We start from the raw sequence: 18,975 nt of genomic DNA on the forward strand, positions 1-18,975 counted from the left end.
CCCATCATCACCCGTGCTGCTTATCTAACCTGCCACTCTTCAATGGCTTCTCTCTCTTAAAGGACAAAGTCTAAGCTCCTCCTTTTTTGGTGGCATAAAATGCCCCTGCCTTTATCTCCAGCTTTCCAGCTAATTTTTTAAACTAAAGTCCAAACTTTATTCAGGTTTCCTTAATTTTTTATCTAATGTCCCTTTTCTGTTCCAGGATCTCATCCAGGGTACCAAATAACACTTAGTCGCCATATCTCTTTAGTCTCCTCTTGGCTGTGACAGCTTCTCAGACTGCTTGTTTTTGATGACCTTGGCAGTTTTGAAGAGTACTGGTCAGGTATTTTGTACAATGTCCCTCAACTGGGACTTGTCTGATTTTTTTCTCATGATTACCCTGAGGTAATGTGTTTTGGGGAGGAAGACACAGAGGTAAAGTGCCATTCTCATCACAAATATCACGGGTAGAGTATCAACATGATTTACCACTAGTGGTGTGAATCTTGTCACGTGGCTGAGGCAGTGTTTGTCAGGTTTCTCCACTGTAAAGCTACTCTGTTTTCCCCCTTTCCACGCTGTACTCTTTGGAAGGAAGTCATTATGCACAGCCCACAATCAAAGAGGGGGCGGGTGCTAAGCTCCATCTCCTTGGGGAGGAGTATACCTACATAAATCATTGGGAAACCTGCACAGGAGATTTGTCACTTCTCCCCTCATTTATTTATTCATACAATCATTAACTTAAATAGCCACATGGCTAATAGCTACCATACTGGACAATGCAGCTCTAGATCTTAACTGCCATCATCACAACCTCAAAATACTGGACTCTAGTGGTTGCCAGGAGTTGGGGGTGGGGGATATGGGGAGATGGTGCTCAAAGGGTACAAACTTTCAGTTAGAAGATGAACAAGTTTGGGGATCTAAGGTATAGTATAGCGATTCTAGCTAATGATATCATATCATATACTCGAATGTTGCTAAGAGAGAAGATCTTAAATCTTCTCAACAGAAAAAATAAACGGTAACTATGTGACAGGATGAAGGTGGTAGTTGATAGTATGGTGGTCATCATTTTGCAATTTATAAATGTATCAAATCAACACACTGTACACTTTAAACTTACACAATATTATATGCCAATTATATCTCAATAAAGCTGGGAAAAAATACTAGACTCCGTGGACCCATGTGGATCTCATCTCTTTGGAAAGTGTGTTAATTTGGTTACATGACAAAGAGTCACTTACCCGATAATGAAGCAAGAAACAGCAGTCCCCAAGAAGGCATAGGCCAGAATAGACCCGAGATTTCTGAAAAAGTGTCTCTGAATAAAACAAAAAAGCAGGAATCACATTATGATTTTTGACAGTAAGCATTAGAAACACGTTAAAAGTTTCTAAAAAGTGAAACTTTACTTACTGCTTCTGTTACATCAAGTAATAACTGAAATTACTCCTGAATAAGCTATTTAGCCTTAAACATCACGGTTTTAAATCGTACCAATCACTAAGCAAGCAAGCAAGGGCTTAGTAAATTTCAGACAAAACTACTCCAGCTGACTATATTAAGTTACATTAAGTGTGTGTGTGCGCACGTGTGTAAGTAGACCAATCATTTTCATAGACTGATTTATTTATTTTATTCTAGTGATTCAGCTAGTCACTTCCAGTTCTGGTGGTGCTTTAGAAGATCATTACAGATACAAGTTTGAAACTAATAAAAGTATGAAAATGCTATCTAAGGAGCTTTCTGCTTAATTCAGTATCAGAAAACCGAGTGTCCTAAGTATCTGCTCATGGGATCTGAGGTGTCTCCTGATATCCATTTGGATTAATTTTTGGAGCCTTGGAAAGAGAGACAATAAGATATAGATGTGGAGAAATGAGAAACAGGTAGTTCCACTTCAGATGGGCAAGTTTATAAGTTTATATATATGTATATAAGTTTATATACTTATACCGATAAGAGATCTAACAATTATTCAGAAAGAGGTGGCAAAACTGCAATCCTCCCAATGCTTCTGTACATTCATTGGTTATCTTAAAAAATACACACACACACACACACACACACGCATTTACCTCTCATAAGTCTTTAGGTCTGTCATTAGACAATCAGAACTATTTAACAGAAGAGACAAAATCCCCAAAACACTCTAATTAAACAGGGGCCAGAAACACCTTATCTAAAAAATTAAAAGGCAGGAGAGCTCCAGTGTGCCAGCTGAGCAAGATCAGGGAAAGACAGGGCACAGGGAGAACTCACCCCGGATTGAGCAGCCACCATGAAGCATGACCAGACGAAGGGCTGCGGGCGTACTCTGACCTGCATTCCAGACAGGGGATCTGAGGCCTCGGCTTTGGCCTTCCTCAGTGCTTGCCCCTCTCCAGGGCTGTGAAGAAGGTGTCAAGGAACGTCTAATGCCCCTAAGCCACCTGCTCAGAAGAGAATCCTTCAAGGGCTTGCCACACTGACAGTCACCAAACGAGGGTGCTGCCTGTAAATACTATGGACACATGTTTGCCTCTTAAATCAGTCATTGTTCCCAGCTTTTTTTTTTTTTTTTTTTTTAAAGCTAATGCATTTATACACCAATGTTTTGGAAAAAAGTTAGATTTCAAAAAAAAATCAACAACTGTGGGCCTACTTGCCTTTAAAAGATCCATCAAGGGTTTAAATCAGGGAGGGCTAGGAGTGCATCAGAGATGAGACATGAGCCCAGTGAACCTCATGGGAAGTAGCCAGGAACAAATTTTAATCCCGGATGTGCTTTCCCCTGCTGCTCAGCTTTTTTTTGGGTGACCATCCCTCTGGTTAGTTTGAATACATTAAGTAAATTCACATTCATGACATTAGCCAAAGCAAAAGATTAGGGATGTAAATCTGCCACTAAAACACACTCGCAATATATTTTAAAATGACACACACACACACACACACACACACACACACAATTACCCATCCCCATTCATATCTACTAATATAAACTGAAATATTACTATACCTTGAAAAGGTATAACATGCCACTTATTTGTGTATTACACCTCGTACTTAACTGTATACTTCGTAGTTTACAAAGTACTGTCACATATATTAGCCCATCGAATTCTCACAACAACCCCATCATGAAGGTGTTATTTGGACCACTTCACACGAGAGAGATCTAAAGCTCACAGGTGTGATGGGAGCTGCCCGAAGTCACAGGCCCACCAAATTGCAGCTCAGAACTGGGAAGCAGGTCTTCTGACCCCAGGGCATTGTCCTCTCACTGGACAAGCTCCCCTTCTCGATTCCCATCACATTCTTTTAGGCAAGAAAGTACAGGACCTCCTAGTCCTAGTTATAGATTCTAGTGCAATCTTGTATCTTTCATCCTCTTCTTATCTGGGCATGATGGTTCACACAGTCACGTGTGGTTCACATTGCCATGACTGGTTCAGAGTCTCCCCTACTTTTCCCTCTCTACTATAGAATGGCAAAAAGAGACTAAAGGAGATGACACGCCCTGGTAAAGCCTTCAAGAATATAATCCTAAAACAGATCAGGATGAGAAGGTTTGCTTTCGATGAAAATCCACCAGACATTCCAATTCCTAGCTGTACCATTCTAAGTCTTACATTCCTACTCCTTCTCCTGTTCCCCACTGACAAATGTTAACATGTTAGAGTGTGTATGTGTGTCTGTCCGTGTGTTTGGTGGAGGAAGTTCACCAAAAATGAAGGTTTCTATAAGCGAATTCTTCCTGCTAATGCCCTGTAAGCAAACTGTGAGTGGTAGCACAAAATCAAAGCTAATTCCAATGATATTTTTTTCAAGTTAGGAAAAAAAAAGGCCCATGTCCGCATGACAACTATATGTAGACAGGTCAAAGGGTCTGAATATATCTGTTTACATACCTGCAATTAAATGGGGAAACATTTAGTACACATTTAATTAACAGATTTAATCAATAAGAACCAACTATTTAAGTGCCTTTATAAGAACTATTTAAATAGAAAAGAGATTAAATTAACAGCTGATGACCTGAAAGACTAGCATTTCAAAAACAACTTAAATTGGTAACTGGCAAAGCCAGTTATTTGTTTTACTTCTGAGAAAATTAGGCTGACAAAGGGAAGGCTCTACAAAAACTAAAGTGTTTTTCAGCCATTAGAGTGGCTTTTACAACCAATAATTTGGTTTCATTTTAAAACTATGACCTTGATTATATATTAAGATTAGGTATTTAAAAAATCAAATTATTCATCACTCATTTGATCTGAAGAGGAGTTCTCACATTCTCCATTTAGATAAAGAATAACATTATAGACCCATAAAACCATCTCCCATCTGTTACATGTCAATAGCTGACATATAGATTCAGATGACTTGGGCAACCCCATAGATTAGTCAGAAAAAGGATACATTTTTGTATGGAAAACCAAAACCCAGAGGGAGCAGAGCACTGACGACACTCTCTGCATGTCTGTGAGTGCACACATGTGTGTCGGGCTGGTATGCAAAATCACAGCCTCCTGCTCCTCAAGCATCCATCCTGGAGAGGGAACTTATGTTCCATCCCTCCTCCCCCAAAGGTGATGCAGTAAGGAGGGGTCATTTGATCTCTGAAGGGGGAGATTGGCTTGACCCTGCTTTGCAGTCTTGACCCTTCTGTGCAAGATGGGGGATTGCTCTTGCTCCTCTAGCTTCCATGTTCTGAGCAAAAGAGGCAGCCTTTGGCAGGCCCAGCAATTTCTAGGCTCTCTCCATTTCAGCCTCCCTACTGTGACCGACCTGGTGGCTAAAGCGCATCTGTCTTCAATTCACAAGGTAGGTAATAAGGAGTCTCATGACTAAAGGCTAAGCTACCTTGTCCAACATGCATTACCAGGGGCTTGGGGTCATAAATCGAACATTCAATTGCCAGTTAGCTTCTTGTGTATGTTTATCAGTGAGTTGGAAACTGGGGGGAGAAGGGATGTGAGCTAATCTCCTACCACTCTCGAATTCTTACAGAGTTTCTGTAATGATTAGAAATAATGTATGTAAAAACAGAAATAAAGAATATCTGTAAACTTCCTAATATATATCAGATGCTCCACAAACTATAACGCCTATATTTATGTTGGTTGGAAATAGTTTTAAAACCTTCTGAAAACTGCAGAGTTGCTTTGACAAAAGAACCAGCCTGATGGGCAGGCATCCTCTCATAAAATGAGTCGGGAAGTGTTCCTTCATCTATGTTCTCAAAGAGTCTGTGTAGGACTAGTATTATTTCTTAAATGCTACACAGAATTCACCACTGAAGCCATCTGGGCTTGTGGAAAGGTTTTTAATTATGAACTCAATTTCTTTAATTAATATATAGGGCTGTTCAAGTTTTCTATCTCTTCTCAGGTCAGTTTGGGTAATTTGTATCTTTCAAGGAATTTGTCCATTTTACCTGGGTTGTCAAATTTATTGGCACAAAGTTGTTCATAGTATCCCCTTCTTGTCCTTTTAATGTCTGAAGGGTCTGTAGTGATGTCCCCTCTTTCATTCTTGATACACGTAATTTGTTTCTTTCCTCTTTTTTTTCTTGATTGATTTATCTAGAGGTTTATCAGTTTGGAAGGCATTCTCTAGTTCCTAAGAATGTTGTTGAGTTTTATTGGCAACCAAGATCTCTCTTCTCTAGGCTCACTGAAATGGTTTCTTTTAGCCCTCATTCAAAATGAGAGCTGAAACAAGCTCCTTGGCTATTATCTGTGGGAAGCCTTTTTGGAGGCTAAATTACCACAGAATACTCCTACAGTGGGAAACAGAGGGAGCCACTCACACTATTTGTAAAAGTATTTGGTATTTTAAATAACTAGGGGCTTGCCCAACCTAGATGCCGAAAACAATGACTCTCAATAATAAGGATAGATTTTTTTTAACTTTTTATTTTAGAGAAATTATAGAGTCACAGAAGTTACAAATGTAGTACAGAGAGGTGCCTTGTATCTTCACCCAGTTTCCTCCACTGGTTACATCTTACAAAACTGTAGTACAATATCAAAACCAGAAAACTGACTTTGGTACCGTGTGTGTGTGTAGTTCTACGTCATTTTATCACATACGGAGTTTCATGTAACCACCATCACCATCAAGATACAGAATTGTTCCATCACCACGAAGATCTCCCTCATGCTATCCCTTTATAGTCACGCTCACTTCCCTCCCACTCACCATCCCTAAACCCTGGCAATTTGTTCTCCATATCTATAATTTTGTCATTTCTAGAATGCTATATAATTGAAATGATACAGTATGTGACCTTTCGAGATTGGATTTTTTTCACTCAGCATAATGTCTTTGAGATCCATCCAGGTTGTTGTGTGTATCAATAGTTTGTTCCATTTTATTGCTGAGTAGTATTTCATGGTATGGATGTTTGTTTAACCATTCACCTATTGTAGGACATTTTGGCTGTTTCTAGTTTTTGGCTATTACAAATAAAGCTGCTATGAACAATCATGTACAGGTTTTTGTGTGAACATAAGTTTTCATTTCTCTGAAATAAACTTTCAAGAACATAATTGCTGGGTCATATGGTAATTTCAACTTTAGTTTTATAAGAAACTGCAAGTTTTATAAGAAACTGTTTTCCAGAGTGGCTGTACCATTTTACATTCCCACCGGCAATGTATGAGAGTTCCAGATTTTAAAACAGAAATGAATCACTGATGATGAGTCAACTATAATCTCTGAGTGGGTGAAGATCATAGTAATAAGCAATCTAGGAGAAGGAAAAAAACTAGAAAATTATCTAGGTAAATTAACATAGAGATTCCCATGCTTTAAGAAATACCAGCAAAAACCTCTTACCTTCTTTAAACTGTATCCAGCATGGAAAATAATTGGAGGCAGCAGAATGTTGAAAAAGACCTCTGGATCAAATGTTACCTAAAAGTTTAAAAAGAAAAAAGCCAATTATTATTTTAATACCAATTGGTGCTATAATATTTGCTCAATATTTTAAGCCACTGTCTAAAGTTTGAATATTTAAAGCAAATAACGTAAATGTGAAAAATCATGGACTCATCACAGGACAGAAGCCACAGTTCTCCTGCAGACTGGCATCTTCTCCTCACAGCACTTCTGACTTCTGCTCTTGGTGTGCTCTTTAATTCATATTAAGACATAACAGTTCAATACAAATTTGAGAACTCACAGAAATCTTCTGGTCAATGTTTTTAAACAAGAAGTAAAAACATCTTGATTTTTATCAAACCTTTATAAAGGCCCAACTGCAATAAAAGATGCAGTCATGATTCTTTATTAATTTTCTGGATCCTCCCACAGAATCATTTATAAACATAATTCTATCGAATTTAAGTCTCTTTTGAGTGACTAGCCTTTTGTGATACATGATGTAGCCTAGATCAAAGTCTCCATGTCGGTAGTGGCTTCCTGAACATCAGCTTAAATTCAACAACTCTAAGGGGACTGAAATTACCTGTAGGTTTCACACAGGAAAATCACTCTGAAACCATCAGACAGCAAAGTCTTATCACATCCAGAAAAGAATTAAGCATTCTATAAACCTCCTAACCTTTTTAAAGGATTTGTTCACGTTGGTAGATTAATTGGCTTTGATTTCAATTAATTATTTTAAATCTTCATTCTAATTATTAGAAGTAAAGTTAGCATTTCTCTTTAGAAACTGAAAATGTTAATCAGTCTAATTAAAAGTAGAATGGTTCTCTCAAACTATGTTTTATTCTATCTTCTTGCTGAAGATAAGAGTAGTCTGAAAAGCAGGGACTGTCAGAATGAGAAGGGGCCTTGGATAATACCTACCCAGTATGAGGACACTGAGACCAAAAAGAGTGGGACTTGCTGGAAGTCACCAAACCCAGTAATGTATGAACCAGCACCAGAGTTTCCTGACACCCACTCCAATACTCTGTGCATCAACCAAGCCGCCTAAACATGCCTCTTCTCCCCTCAACTAACAACAATAATCTCAACCTTGTTTGTCCTCCCACCTTTGCTTTGTGTGGCAAGAGTTTAAACAGAAGGGTTTTAAATAAACATTTTTTTAAAGATAATAGAACGAAAGTCAGCTTTATCTTCTATTATGATCTAAAAGATGGAAATGGGTTGGAATTTTTTTCCTTTTTTCCCCTATCCTATCCACTATGAAGGACTCAAGCTGACATTTCAAAACAGCCATTAGTGTGGTATTTACATTGGGTATCTTTGTCAGTTGCATTTAATTTCACACATGTTTATGGAAATCCCACGCAATGTTATGAAGAGTTGCGAGCAAAGAGCTCACTAGGACTGCCATTAGGGACACAGACAAGACAGGCATGTTTAATGCTTCAGGTTGAGAATAATTTTCTTTAAGGATTAGGGCAGATCCTAAGAATAATTATAAGTTAATTTTTGGAGCACAGGCTACATTCTGCCCTTGCCTGTAAGCCTTCATACACATTAGCCTTATTCTATATTAAAGGGAGCTACCCACAACCTGGATCCCCCAGACCTTATACAGAAGCCTTCCTGCTGATAAGCCGAGTCTATAAGGTAACAGAATGTAAGAGGATAATTACAGATCTCGTGTTTATCCTGGAAATCACCCTAGTGAGGAGATACATAATCCTTTTTCCTGTGGAGTATTTTACTACCCCCAACATCAACTAAAAAACAATGCTTGGACTCAAATTCTTAGACAACAAGACATTTTTCTTCCAAAGATTCATCAAGCCTTTGGCATCAATCACCAGTGAGAGTGCGCACTCAATAAGTATTTGTAGAATATGGCAAAAGAACCATGAAGAACTATACTTCTGAACAGTGAATAAATAAACTAAAAGTGAGGGCCGGCCCCGTCGCTTAGCAGTTAAATGCGCGCGCTTCAGGGCCAGCCCCATGGCTTTGCGGTTAAGTGCTCGCGCTCCGCTGCTGGCGGCCCGGGTTCGGATCCCGGGTGCACACCGACGCACTGCTCCTCCGGCCATGCTGAGGCCACATCCCACATACAGCAACTGGAAGGATATGCAGCTATGACATACGACTATCTACTGGGGCTTTGGGGGAAAAAATAAATAAATAAAATCTTAAAAAAAAAAAAAAAGTGCACGCGCTTTGCTACTGGCGGCCCGGGTTCGGATCCCGGGCGCACACTGACGCACTGCTTCTCCAGCCATGCTGAGGCTGCATCCCACATAGAGCAACTAGAAGGATGTGCAACTATGACATACAACTATCTACTGGGGCTTTGGGGAAAAAAAAAGGAGGAGGATTGGCAATAGATGTTAGCTCAGAGCCGGTCTTCCTCAGCAAAAAGAGGATGTTAGCACGGATGTGATGTTAGCTCAGGGCTGATCTTCCTCACAAATAAATAAATAAATAAATAAACTAAAAGTAAAACCAATCTTAAGAAAGAAACAACCTCAGCCCTAAACCCTAACAAGAGACGTAGCAAAGAAGAGATGGGTGTTGGAGACACAAGCTGAGTGGGGATGTACAACCCCACTGCACAATCGGTGGCCCACGTCAGCTACTGATTCTAACAAAGCTGAAAGGATCAAGTTCAAATCTGGTTCCTGCTTCTTCTCATCATAGCCCAAAAGCTTCCTAGGAAAACAGAGCCACGAATGTTACTGATGCTCAAGGAGTTTGAAAGGATTTCTCTCCACAAGGTCGAGACAGAATCGGAAAATCAAAAACTATGTCAGGACAACAATGGCTGAGTGTCCCCAGCTCACCTTCCTCAGCATGTCATTCTGCTCTACACTGTTGATCTTGCCAGGGCTGATTTCTCCTTTCAGGGTGTATTCGAAGAACTTCCCACTGACGTTCACTAATAAGGTGCTGAAGGCCCTGTCTTCCTGAGTGCAGCTGAGTGACTTGTCATGGCCACTGGTGGCAGGGGTGCCATACCTCAGGATCACCCCAACGATGAGCCCTGAAACAGAGTAGAAAAAAACATCAGGCCTGTGGAAGGACAGAAAGAGCATGGAAAATAATGGCACGGTCGATTTGCAACTACTAAGAAACTCAGAAGTCATCTTAGAGACCAGGTATAGGGTGTGTATTTTAGGAGCAACTGCACAGTCCTTCAAAAGGGTTTAGCATCCATCTATTGAGCCATCAGGAGGACAAGGTAGGACAGTACCTTTCGTGATTATTATAGTACTCTGAACACTTCTAACAATTGATCATCTCTCATTTCTCAGGCTTTTGGTGGAGGAAGATGGGATGGTAAGAAGCAAAGTTTTTTCTGCCAAGGACAGCACAAAGCAGAACCACTGAACTCTGATTTGCACCAGCAGCAGCTCTCAGGCCACTCCTGCTGCGATCTGACAGCAAGCCCAGGCCGCAGGAATTTCTAGTTGCTACAAATGCAACTTGATTTGCCACACACCAGAGGAAGGGGAGAAAAAAAAAATAAATGCTTTCACTTAGGTCATTTCAAGTACTCGGTATCATGGATAAAATAATTATATCCCTTAGGGAGCTAAACACCACAGAGCAAATGATCGCAATCATGATTCAGGGCCTGTAGGCTGGCTTCTTGGGGCTGTGGCTATGATACAGCTAAGATAATTAGCTGCAAGTCTTTAAGTCTCATTCCATTCTTAGCAGGGTTTTCCTATTAGGAAAAAACCCAGCAAAATCGTGTATAAGCATTCAATTCCGTGAGTGAACAAGGAGGGTTGCTCCTCTGGACCTGAACATGTCACACATGCCCAAATAAAAGTGAGTAAAATGTGAAAAAAACATAAATAACTACCAGACGCTTTCTACAAATCTCTCTTGGGAGGAAAATTTCAGACTTTTCTCTATATTCAGTTCTTTGCTAGCAATACTAAAACACAGAATGGTAAAATGCTCCCCCATCTCATTTTGCCATTAACGGAGAAAGTTACATGAGAAAAAGAAAGAACAATGTTTACTATATTCTATGTATAATGTTCTACAATGTCTCTTATCACCAAGACATATGAGAACTCACAAGATACTGTTGAACAAATAATATATAAAATCTAGAAAAATACAGTTCTTTAACTCTGTGTTTGCATTTGCTTTATCATTATTAAAGACTTGTATTAACAAGAGATACTTGCAGTTTGTTCACTTTTGTAAAAAAAAATCAAGTTGTAAATTTTATTACAAATTAAAAATGAGGTTCTTGATAAACTCAACTTGATCAGATATGAAACAATTTTAAAAGCTTTAGAGGTGTATGAGATAAACCAGACTTTTTTAAAAAAACATGTTGGTCATTACCAAAAAAAGATGACGTCTTTAGGAAAAAGTAATAAAAATCTCATAAAGCAGATAGTTCTAGTTATCTGGGTAATGGGCAAAAATCAAACACTTAAGGTCTTCAGCGCCAATCTTCTGTTCAGGTCTTACTGCTGGAATTTCATATTCCTTTCTTCTTGGTGGGTGACTATCCTGGATGATGGAAGCGATGGTAAGCCAGCACTTAGCCTCTCCCTGCTCAGCCCTGGAGCACACTTCTCAGCTGTGGTCTCTTTGTCATCTTGTGGTTGTGTCACTGACTAATTGCCCTGAGGAACTCAAGGGTGGGTTAGGAAGCATTTAACTGTTTAAGAGATGCAATCACCAACCACTCTGAAACAGCCCCATCACAAGAGTGACGCCTATGACCTTCGCCTGGTTTTTAGCTAAAATCTCTCCCAGAGGGCCTTAGGCCTTATCACCATAACCTGCAGTGTGTGTGGAAGCAGGTTTTCCAGCTGAGCCTGCACAAGCGAATGCCCACCTCTCCCTTTTGAATATTCATTCCCCATCTGAAATAAAAGACCCCTGCTCTCCCGCACTCGGGAACAGCCACGACTTCGGAAATGATTACACATGGCCTCCTATTTGCTGCAAATAAGTTCTACTTTCTGTGACAACTACTTCTGGTCAGAGAGTCTGATTTTAACTCTGCTGGGAAGCAAACCCACTTCGTTCGGTAACAGTTGAGGGTTTTCTGGGTGTCTGTGTTGGTAACTAAAGTTGTGGGGGTACCCACACAGAGGTGGATGCTGACCTTGGGTCTCTTCTCCTTGACTTGCCTGCTCCTCTTCATTGCCATCCTGGGTGAGGATGGGGCCCAGAAAATCGTGATCTATAACCTCAATAGATAATCTGTCTCCCTGGCCTACCTTGTTTTCCTTCACCCTGGTTGTCAGCACCCTCATCACTTCTCCCTGCACAGGAAGGCTGGAATACTCGGGTCAACATCCACAGGGTCTCTGCACGGAGTAAGGTGTGCGCTGTTGGGCCTGGTGTTCAGAAACACTCTACAATCCGTCCTTCTTTTTCCCATTCTCATTCTTCTGGTAATTTTGCTGGTAAGCACATGGAGGACCTCCATGATGTTTATAATGGTTACACTGCTGCATAGTTACTGCCTGGCACTGGAAATCCACCAGGGCCTGCAACATTTGCTGCCTTCACATCCTTTTCTCCTTCAATGACATTGAACTCCAGTTTCTCTACCCCCTGTACTGCAAAGGTGCTTTCTGGGGGCCATTCGTCTTTATGGTAGTCTAGTATACAAACATATATTACTTGATGTCACGCCTTTAGATAAAAACATGTCTGTGTCTTACATGAAACCATTTTATTATCCCCCAAACTTACATTGCTCTGACGTTCTCCCTGCCGGTGGGCTACCACTCCCTCCATCTCTGCCCATGGAGCCACACTGAGTGGTGGCAGTGCTGAGGAGGGGTGGCAGGAGGGCGCTGGGTCTCCGCCCTGTTGCTCACGGTTGCAGTGATGGGTATAGTGATGGGCCAGCTGTGGCAGCCATGGCTCCTCCCTGGGTATGACAGTAATGATGCCACTGGAGGCAGGGGTCTGCTCCAGATGGAACTCAGTATCGTTTTTTATTCTTATTTCACTCCCTGGTTAGGCAGTTATTTTCTGATGAAGTTTTACATGACAAAGATGATTCTATGGCCCTTCAACACTCATTGTAATACAGGATAATCTGTAGAGTCTGGTGAAGGCTACCTGTCATGATTTAACTTAAATGTCTTAACCAGGAACCCAAATAAATCATTTACAGAAAACTATCATTCTCCCCAATCAACAGCTGCTTCACATAACTCAATGTTTCTTTACTGATCGAGCCTCATTATTAGCAGAGCTAACTAAAAAACTAAACCATACTAGCACAGGGTCTTCACGATGAATACTACTCTAACAAAAGAGGGGGTGTAACACTGTGATTTATAATAAGAAATATCTATTTGGTGTTTGTCCCAGTTTCCTGGCTCCTAAAACCTTTGGAATCTCCAAAGTAATAAGTGTTTTTTTGTATGCTAATGAGATGACTGGTGGCTGGGGGCTCCTGGATTAGCCTCAGCTTGAGGGCTGGTTGCCAGGGGAACCAACCCTGTGATTAGAGAGTTGGAACTTTCAACCCCACCTCCAGCCTCCAGGGAGGGGGTGAGGGGCTAGGCGTTGAGTTAATCACTAACGGCCACGATTTAATGAACCATGCCTATGTAATGAAGCCTCCATAAAAATCCCAAAAGTATGGGGGTTCAGAGAGCTTCTGGGTGGTAAACACCGGAGGTATGGGGAGGGTGGCGCACCCAGAGAGGGCATGGAAACTCCACATCCCTTCCTACATACCTTACCCTATGCATCTCTTCCATCTGGCTGTTTCTGAGTTATATATCCTTTTTTATTTATTTATTATTTTGTGAGGAAGATCAGCCCTGAGCTAACATCCATGCCAGTCTTCCTCTTTTTGCTGAGGAAGACGGGCCCTGAGCTAACACCTATTGCCAATCTTCCTCCTTTTTTTCCCCCTTTGCTCCCCAAAGCCCCAGTAGATAGTTGTATGCCATAGTTGCACATCCTTCTAGTTGCTGTACGTGGGATGCGGCCTCAGCATGGCCGGAGAAGCGGTGCGTCAGTGCACGCCCAGGATCCGAACCCAGGCCGCCAGCAGTGGAGCGCGCGCACTTAAACGCTAAGGCACGGGGCCGGCCCCCTATATATCCTTTTATAATAAACCAGTAATATAATAAGTAAACCTTTTCCTGAGTTCTTTGAGCCATTCTAGCAAATGATTGAACCCGAGGAGAGAGCCATGGGAACCTCTGATGTATGCTCAGTCAGAAGCACTGGTGACAACCTGGGACTTGCGAGTGGCATTTGAAATGGGGTGGTAGCACTCTTGTGGGACTGAGCCCTGAACCTGTGGGATCTGATGCTATCTCCAGGCAGAAAGTGTCAGAATTGAGTTGAACTGTAGGAGCCCCAGGCAGTATCCACCAGTGAGTTGGAGAATTGCTTGGTGTGGGGAAAAACCCCCACACATCTGGTCACAGAAGTGTTCAGTGTGAGTATTGAGCAGAGAGGAAACAGAGGAGTTTTTTCCCTACCGGAGGTTTACATTTGCAGACAAATTCTTCAATTACAAGAAATGCCCTTGCACTCTCTCCCAGTAATCATCATCAAATTAGAAGTGTTATTAGACGATCAATATTGGTTTTATATACTTATAAAACCTTTCCCTCCCTACCTGGGACCGATGAGCCCATATTACAGATGGAAGGGAGACAGTGAAGATCATAATGCTGCCCCCTCGTGGTAAAACATGGCAACATAAAACATCACAGCAGAGATACAAGGTCAACACAGTCCCAACAGGTTTTTTTTTTTTGTGAGGAAGATCAGCCCTGAGCTAACATCTGATGCCCATCTTCCTCTTTTTGCTGAGGAAGATTGGCCCTGAGCTAACATCCATGCCCATCTTCCTCTACTCTATGTGGGACGCCACCACAGTATGGCTCGACAAGCAGTGCGTCGGTGCGCGCCCGGGATCCAAACCGGCGAACCCCGGGCTGCCAAAGCAGAGCGCGTGCCCTTAACTGCTTGTGCCACCGGGCCGGCCCCTGTCCTGATAGTTTTGACCAAAAATATACCAAGCAATAGGATACAGTGCTAACTCAAGGTAAAGTTTGAGTAACTCCTCAAACATTTTAGATTCATACTTATTACCACTGTAGCCCATAGTGCAAAAGGACAGAGTCATTGCTATGATATTAAGTTCACATTTAGCATCTTCCACTTCAAGAAAGAATAAGATATTAGGACAACAGAGGGGTATTTTGGTGAGAAAATGATAAAGACTTGGAAAAAACATGAATGGCATATTTTCATCTGCTAGATCTGGAAGACATCCTCTCACAAGGAACTGTAAAGAGGTCACAACTACAAGGAATTAAAACACAGCATTAGACTTTTTAAAAAAGCTCAGAAAGGGCCGGCCCCATGGCCTATTGGTTAAAGTTCGGTGTGCTCCACTTTGGGGGTCGGGGTTCGGTTCCTGGGTGTGGAACCACAACACTCATCTGTTATTGGCCAGGCTGTGGCAGCAGATCACATAAAAAAAAAAAGACAAAGACTGGCAACAGATGTTAGCTCAGGGTGAATCTTCCTCAGCAAAAAAAAAAAAAAAAAAAAAAAAGCTCAGTAAGTTCAGTATTCACAAAAAACAATGAAGAACAATAGATGCATTGGAGATCTCACTGGATCAACATCATAGTGTTCCAGATTACAAAGAGAAATAACCTACTACGTATGTGGGCCAGAAAAAATAGCACATAAGATGTCAGCTGATGAAGAGAGAATCACTGATTTCACAGGTAGATGACTAATATCAGGAAAAAATTTAGTTTTGAATTTTTTCAGAAAGCAAATATGGATGAAATTACTTTGACATTTGATGTGGCTTAAAACAAGATGAACTCCAAAGGCACAAAAAATTCAAGACTTTTTCAATTAAAAAAATTCAAGACTATTTCAACTTGTGGGTATGAAAAAAAACTCACCTCATAACTATTTACATATTGTGCTGATGGTATACAATTGCTGACTATTCTAATTTTTAAAAGAAAGACATAACCCCCCAAAATCCTATATACAGTTTATGTATCTGCCCATCCAAAAATTGGTGGTATGAAGAAGGAATTTAATTATGGACAAAGTGCAGTTCAAAAATCTCACAAGGCCATTAAAGAAACCAGCCGCCATCAGTCTAGTGCCAGTTCCTGCTTTTGTGACCGAGGACGTTGGGAGGACAGTTGAACAAGTGGACACTCAGCTGTAATTCTAGACAGCCATCCACCAGCTGCAACATTCAAATGTCTCTATTAATAAGCCTGTTAAGGAGTTGGGGAACAGGTGCATGGACGCATGGTTCTCCTCTAACAAGACCTCACCTTCCCTTACATGAGCTACTGGGAGTAGATGATCACCAGTTCAGTTTGGCCACCACTGTGGACTTGTTAATAGCACTGGAGGGGTTGATCTGAGTTCTAAAGCTTCATCTGAAATTCTGAGAAAAGGAAGCATCCCATTCCACACCCAGTTACCGTGTCTGAAGATAGTGAAGACTATTTCCAATTCAGTGAATAAAGAGAATGCAATGGATTCCAGCAGTGACAATGACTTTTCAGGTTTGGGGGTCATTTAAGTGACTCTGGTTGAGAATGACTGTTACAACCATTTCAATATCTTTTTCTACTTGTTCTGCTACTTGTTATGCAGCTGTGCTATTCACTGCTGTATTACTTTCAAGGAGAATCCATTCAAAATACTTTGTTACTTGTTTTAAATATGTAGTGAAATACCCACCTTTTAAAAACAATTTTATTAAGGTACAATTTACATATCATAAAATTCACCTGTTTAAAGTGTACAGTTCAACGATTTTTAGTATATTCACAGAGTTGTGCAACTATCACCCCAATCTAACTTTGGAACATTTCCATTTGCAGTCACTCTGTTTCTTACTCCCAGCCTTAGGCAACTACTGTTTCACTTTCTGTCTCTACAGATTTGCCTTTCTGGACATTTCATATAAATGGAATCATACAATATATAGTCTTTTGTGTCTGGCTTCAGCATAATATTCTCAAGGTTCATTCATGTGGCAGGAAGGTATCAGTACTTCATTACTTTTTATTGCTGAATAGTATTCCATTGTATAGATATACCATATTTTGTTTATCCATTCACCAGTTGATGAGCATTTGGGTTGTTTCCATTTTTCTGCTATTATGAATAATGCTGCTATGAACATTTTCATACAAGTCTGTGTGGACATACGTTTTCATTTCTTTAGGATAGATACCTAGGAGTGGAACTGCTATGTCATATGGTAAATCTATGTCTACTATTTTAAGAAACTGCCAAACTGTTTTCCATCTGGGAAACTGTACCATTTTAAATCCCTACTAGCAACGTATGACAGTTATAGTTTGTTTACATGCTCGACAACACTTGTTATTGTCCTTTGATTGTATCTATTTTAAAGAGCATTAAGCGGTATCTCACCGTGGTTTTAATTTTCACTTCCCTAATGCCTAATGATGTCAAACGTCTTTTTACGTGCTTATTGGCCATTCATATATCTTCTTTGGTGAAATGTCTGTTAATTCAAATCTTCTGCCGTGTTTAAATTGGGTTGTCATTGAATTGTAAGAGATATTTATGTATTCTGACACAAGTTTCTTATTGAATACATGATTTGAAAATATTTTCTCCCAGTCTGTGGCTTGTTTTTTCTTTTCTTTCTTTTTTAAACGTTCCTGATCCTGTCTTTTTTTTTTTTTACTTTTTAAATTGTCTTAACAATAAAATTGATTTTTTTTCTTTTGGTGAACAGTTCTATAAATATTAACTATGTATAGATTCTGTAAGTACCACCACAATCAGGATACCAAACAGTTCTAGCCCTCCCAAGAAAACTCCCTGGTACTGTCCCTTGACAGTTATACCTTCACCCTAGATAACCTCAGCAACCACTGATTTGTTTCACATTACTAGAGTTCTGTCTTTTCAAGGTTAAATAAACAGAACCATATAGTATGTGACCTTTCGAGGCTGGCTTCTCTCACTCAGCATAACACCTTTGAGATTCACCTAAGAAGTATGTGAATTAACACTTTATTCCTTTTTACTGTTGAGTAGTACTCCATTGTATGAATATACCAGAGTTTGTTTACCCACTCACCTGTTGAGGGACATCTGGCTTGTTTTCTGCTTTTGGCTATCATAAATAAAGCTGCTACGAACATCCATGAACAGGGTTTGTTTTTGTTTGTTTGTTTGTTTGTGAGGGAGATCAGCCCTGAGCTAACATCCGTGCTAATCCTCCTCTTTTTGCTGAGGAAGACTGGCTCTGAGCTAACATCTATTGCCAATCCTCCTCCTTTTTTTCTTCCCCAAAGCCCCAGTAGATAGTTGTATGTCATAGTTGCACATCCTTCTAGTTGCTGTATGTGGGACGCGGCCTCAGCATGGCCGGAGAAGCGGTGCGTCAGTGCGTGCCTGGGACCCGAACCCCGGCCGCCAGTAGCGGAGCTTGTGCACTTAACCGCTAAGCCACCAGGCCGGCCCCATCAACAGGGTTTTATGTGAACATGTTGTCATTTCTCTAGGGTAAACACCCAGTGTGAGACTGCTCAGTCATAAGGCAAGTGTATGTTTAATTTTATAAGAATCTGCCAAAAATTTCCTAGAGTTACTATACCATTTTGTGACAATCCCCACCTCTCCTCCCAGCAATGTAGGAGAGTTCTACTTGTTCTGATTCTGGTAGCTCTTGACAATACAACAGAAAATCTGTGAATCACCAAATGGCTAGCCTGGGAGTAATGCTACTCTGATAGAGGTTGACTTTAAAGAAACAAACTGAGTCCATAGCTCTTCAAGACAAAAGTTCTGTCTTGCTTTCATCAGCATATGAGGCACTAAAATAGTGAAAATCAAGCCTGTCAGCTTCGAGTTCAACCTCTAATCCAATGCCCCTCTTCTTCAATAGCTGAAATTTCAAAGATTTTATTAAAACCAAGAGTGAACAAGTTTATGTAATTCAAAAACACTATCAATTCTAAGTAGTTTCCTCAAATATGGAATGTAACAGGAATAAGAGGAAAAAAACTATTTTAGGTCTTAGATATCTACTTGGGAAAACTAGACATG

General features: G+C 40.6%; 1 protein-coding gene across 1 annotated transcript in view; it reads right to left on the reverse strand.

The window, feature by feature from the left end:
• The window catches only part of SLC9A7 (solute carrier family 9 member A7), a 158,296-nt gene that overhangs the window by 71,140 nt on the left and 68,181 nt on the right, over window positions 1-18,975 (reverse strand). The window contains exons 2-4 of the mRNA XM_058535726.1: window positions 9,711-9,910; window positions 6,820-6,897; window positions 1,239-1,315 (exon numbers count right to left, since the gene is read on the reverse strand). Of these exons, the coding sequence (XP_058391709.1) occupies window positions 1,239-1,315; window positions 6,820-6,897; window positions 9,711-9,910 (355 nt within the window). The remainder of the gene's footprint in view (window positions 1-1,238; window positions 1,316-6,819; window positions 6,898-9,710; window positions 9,911-18,975) is intronic.

The sequence above is a fragment of the Diceros bicornis genome, chromosome X (assembly GCF_020826845.1).
Source record: "Diceros bicornis minor isolate mBicDic1 chromosome X, mDicBic1.mat.cur, whole genome shotgun sequence".
Classification (NCBI taxonomy): Eukaryota; Metazoa; Chordata; class Mammalia; order Perissodactyla; family Rhinocerotidae; genus Diceros; species Diceros bicornis.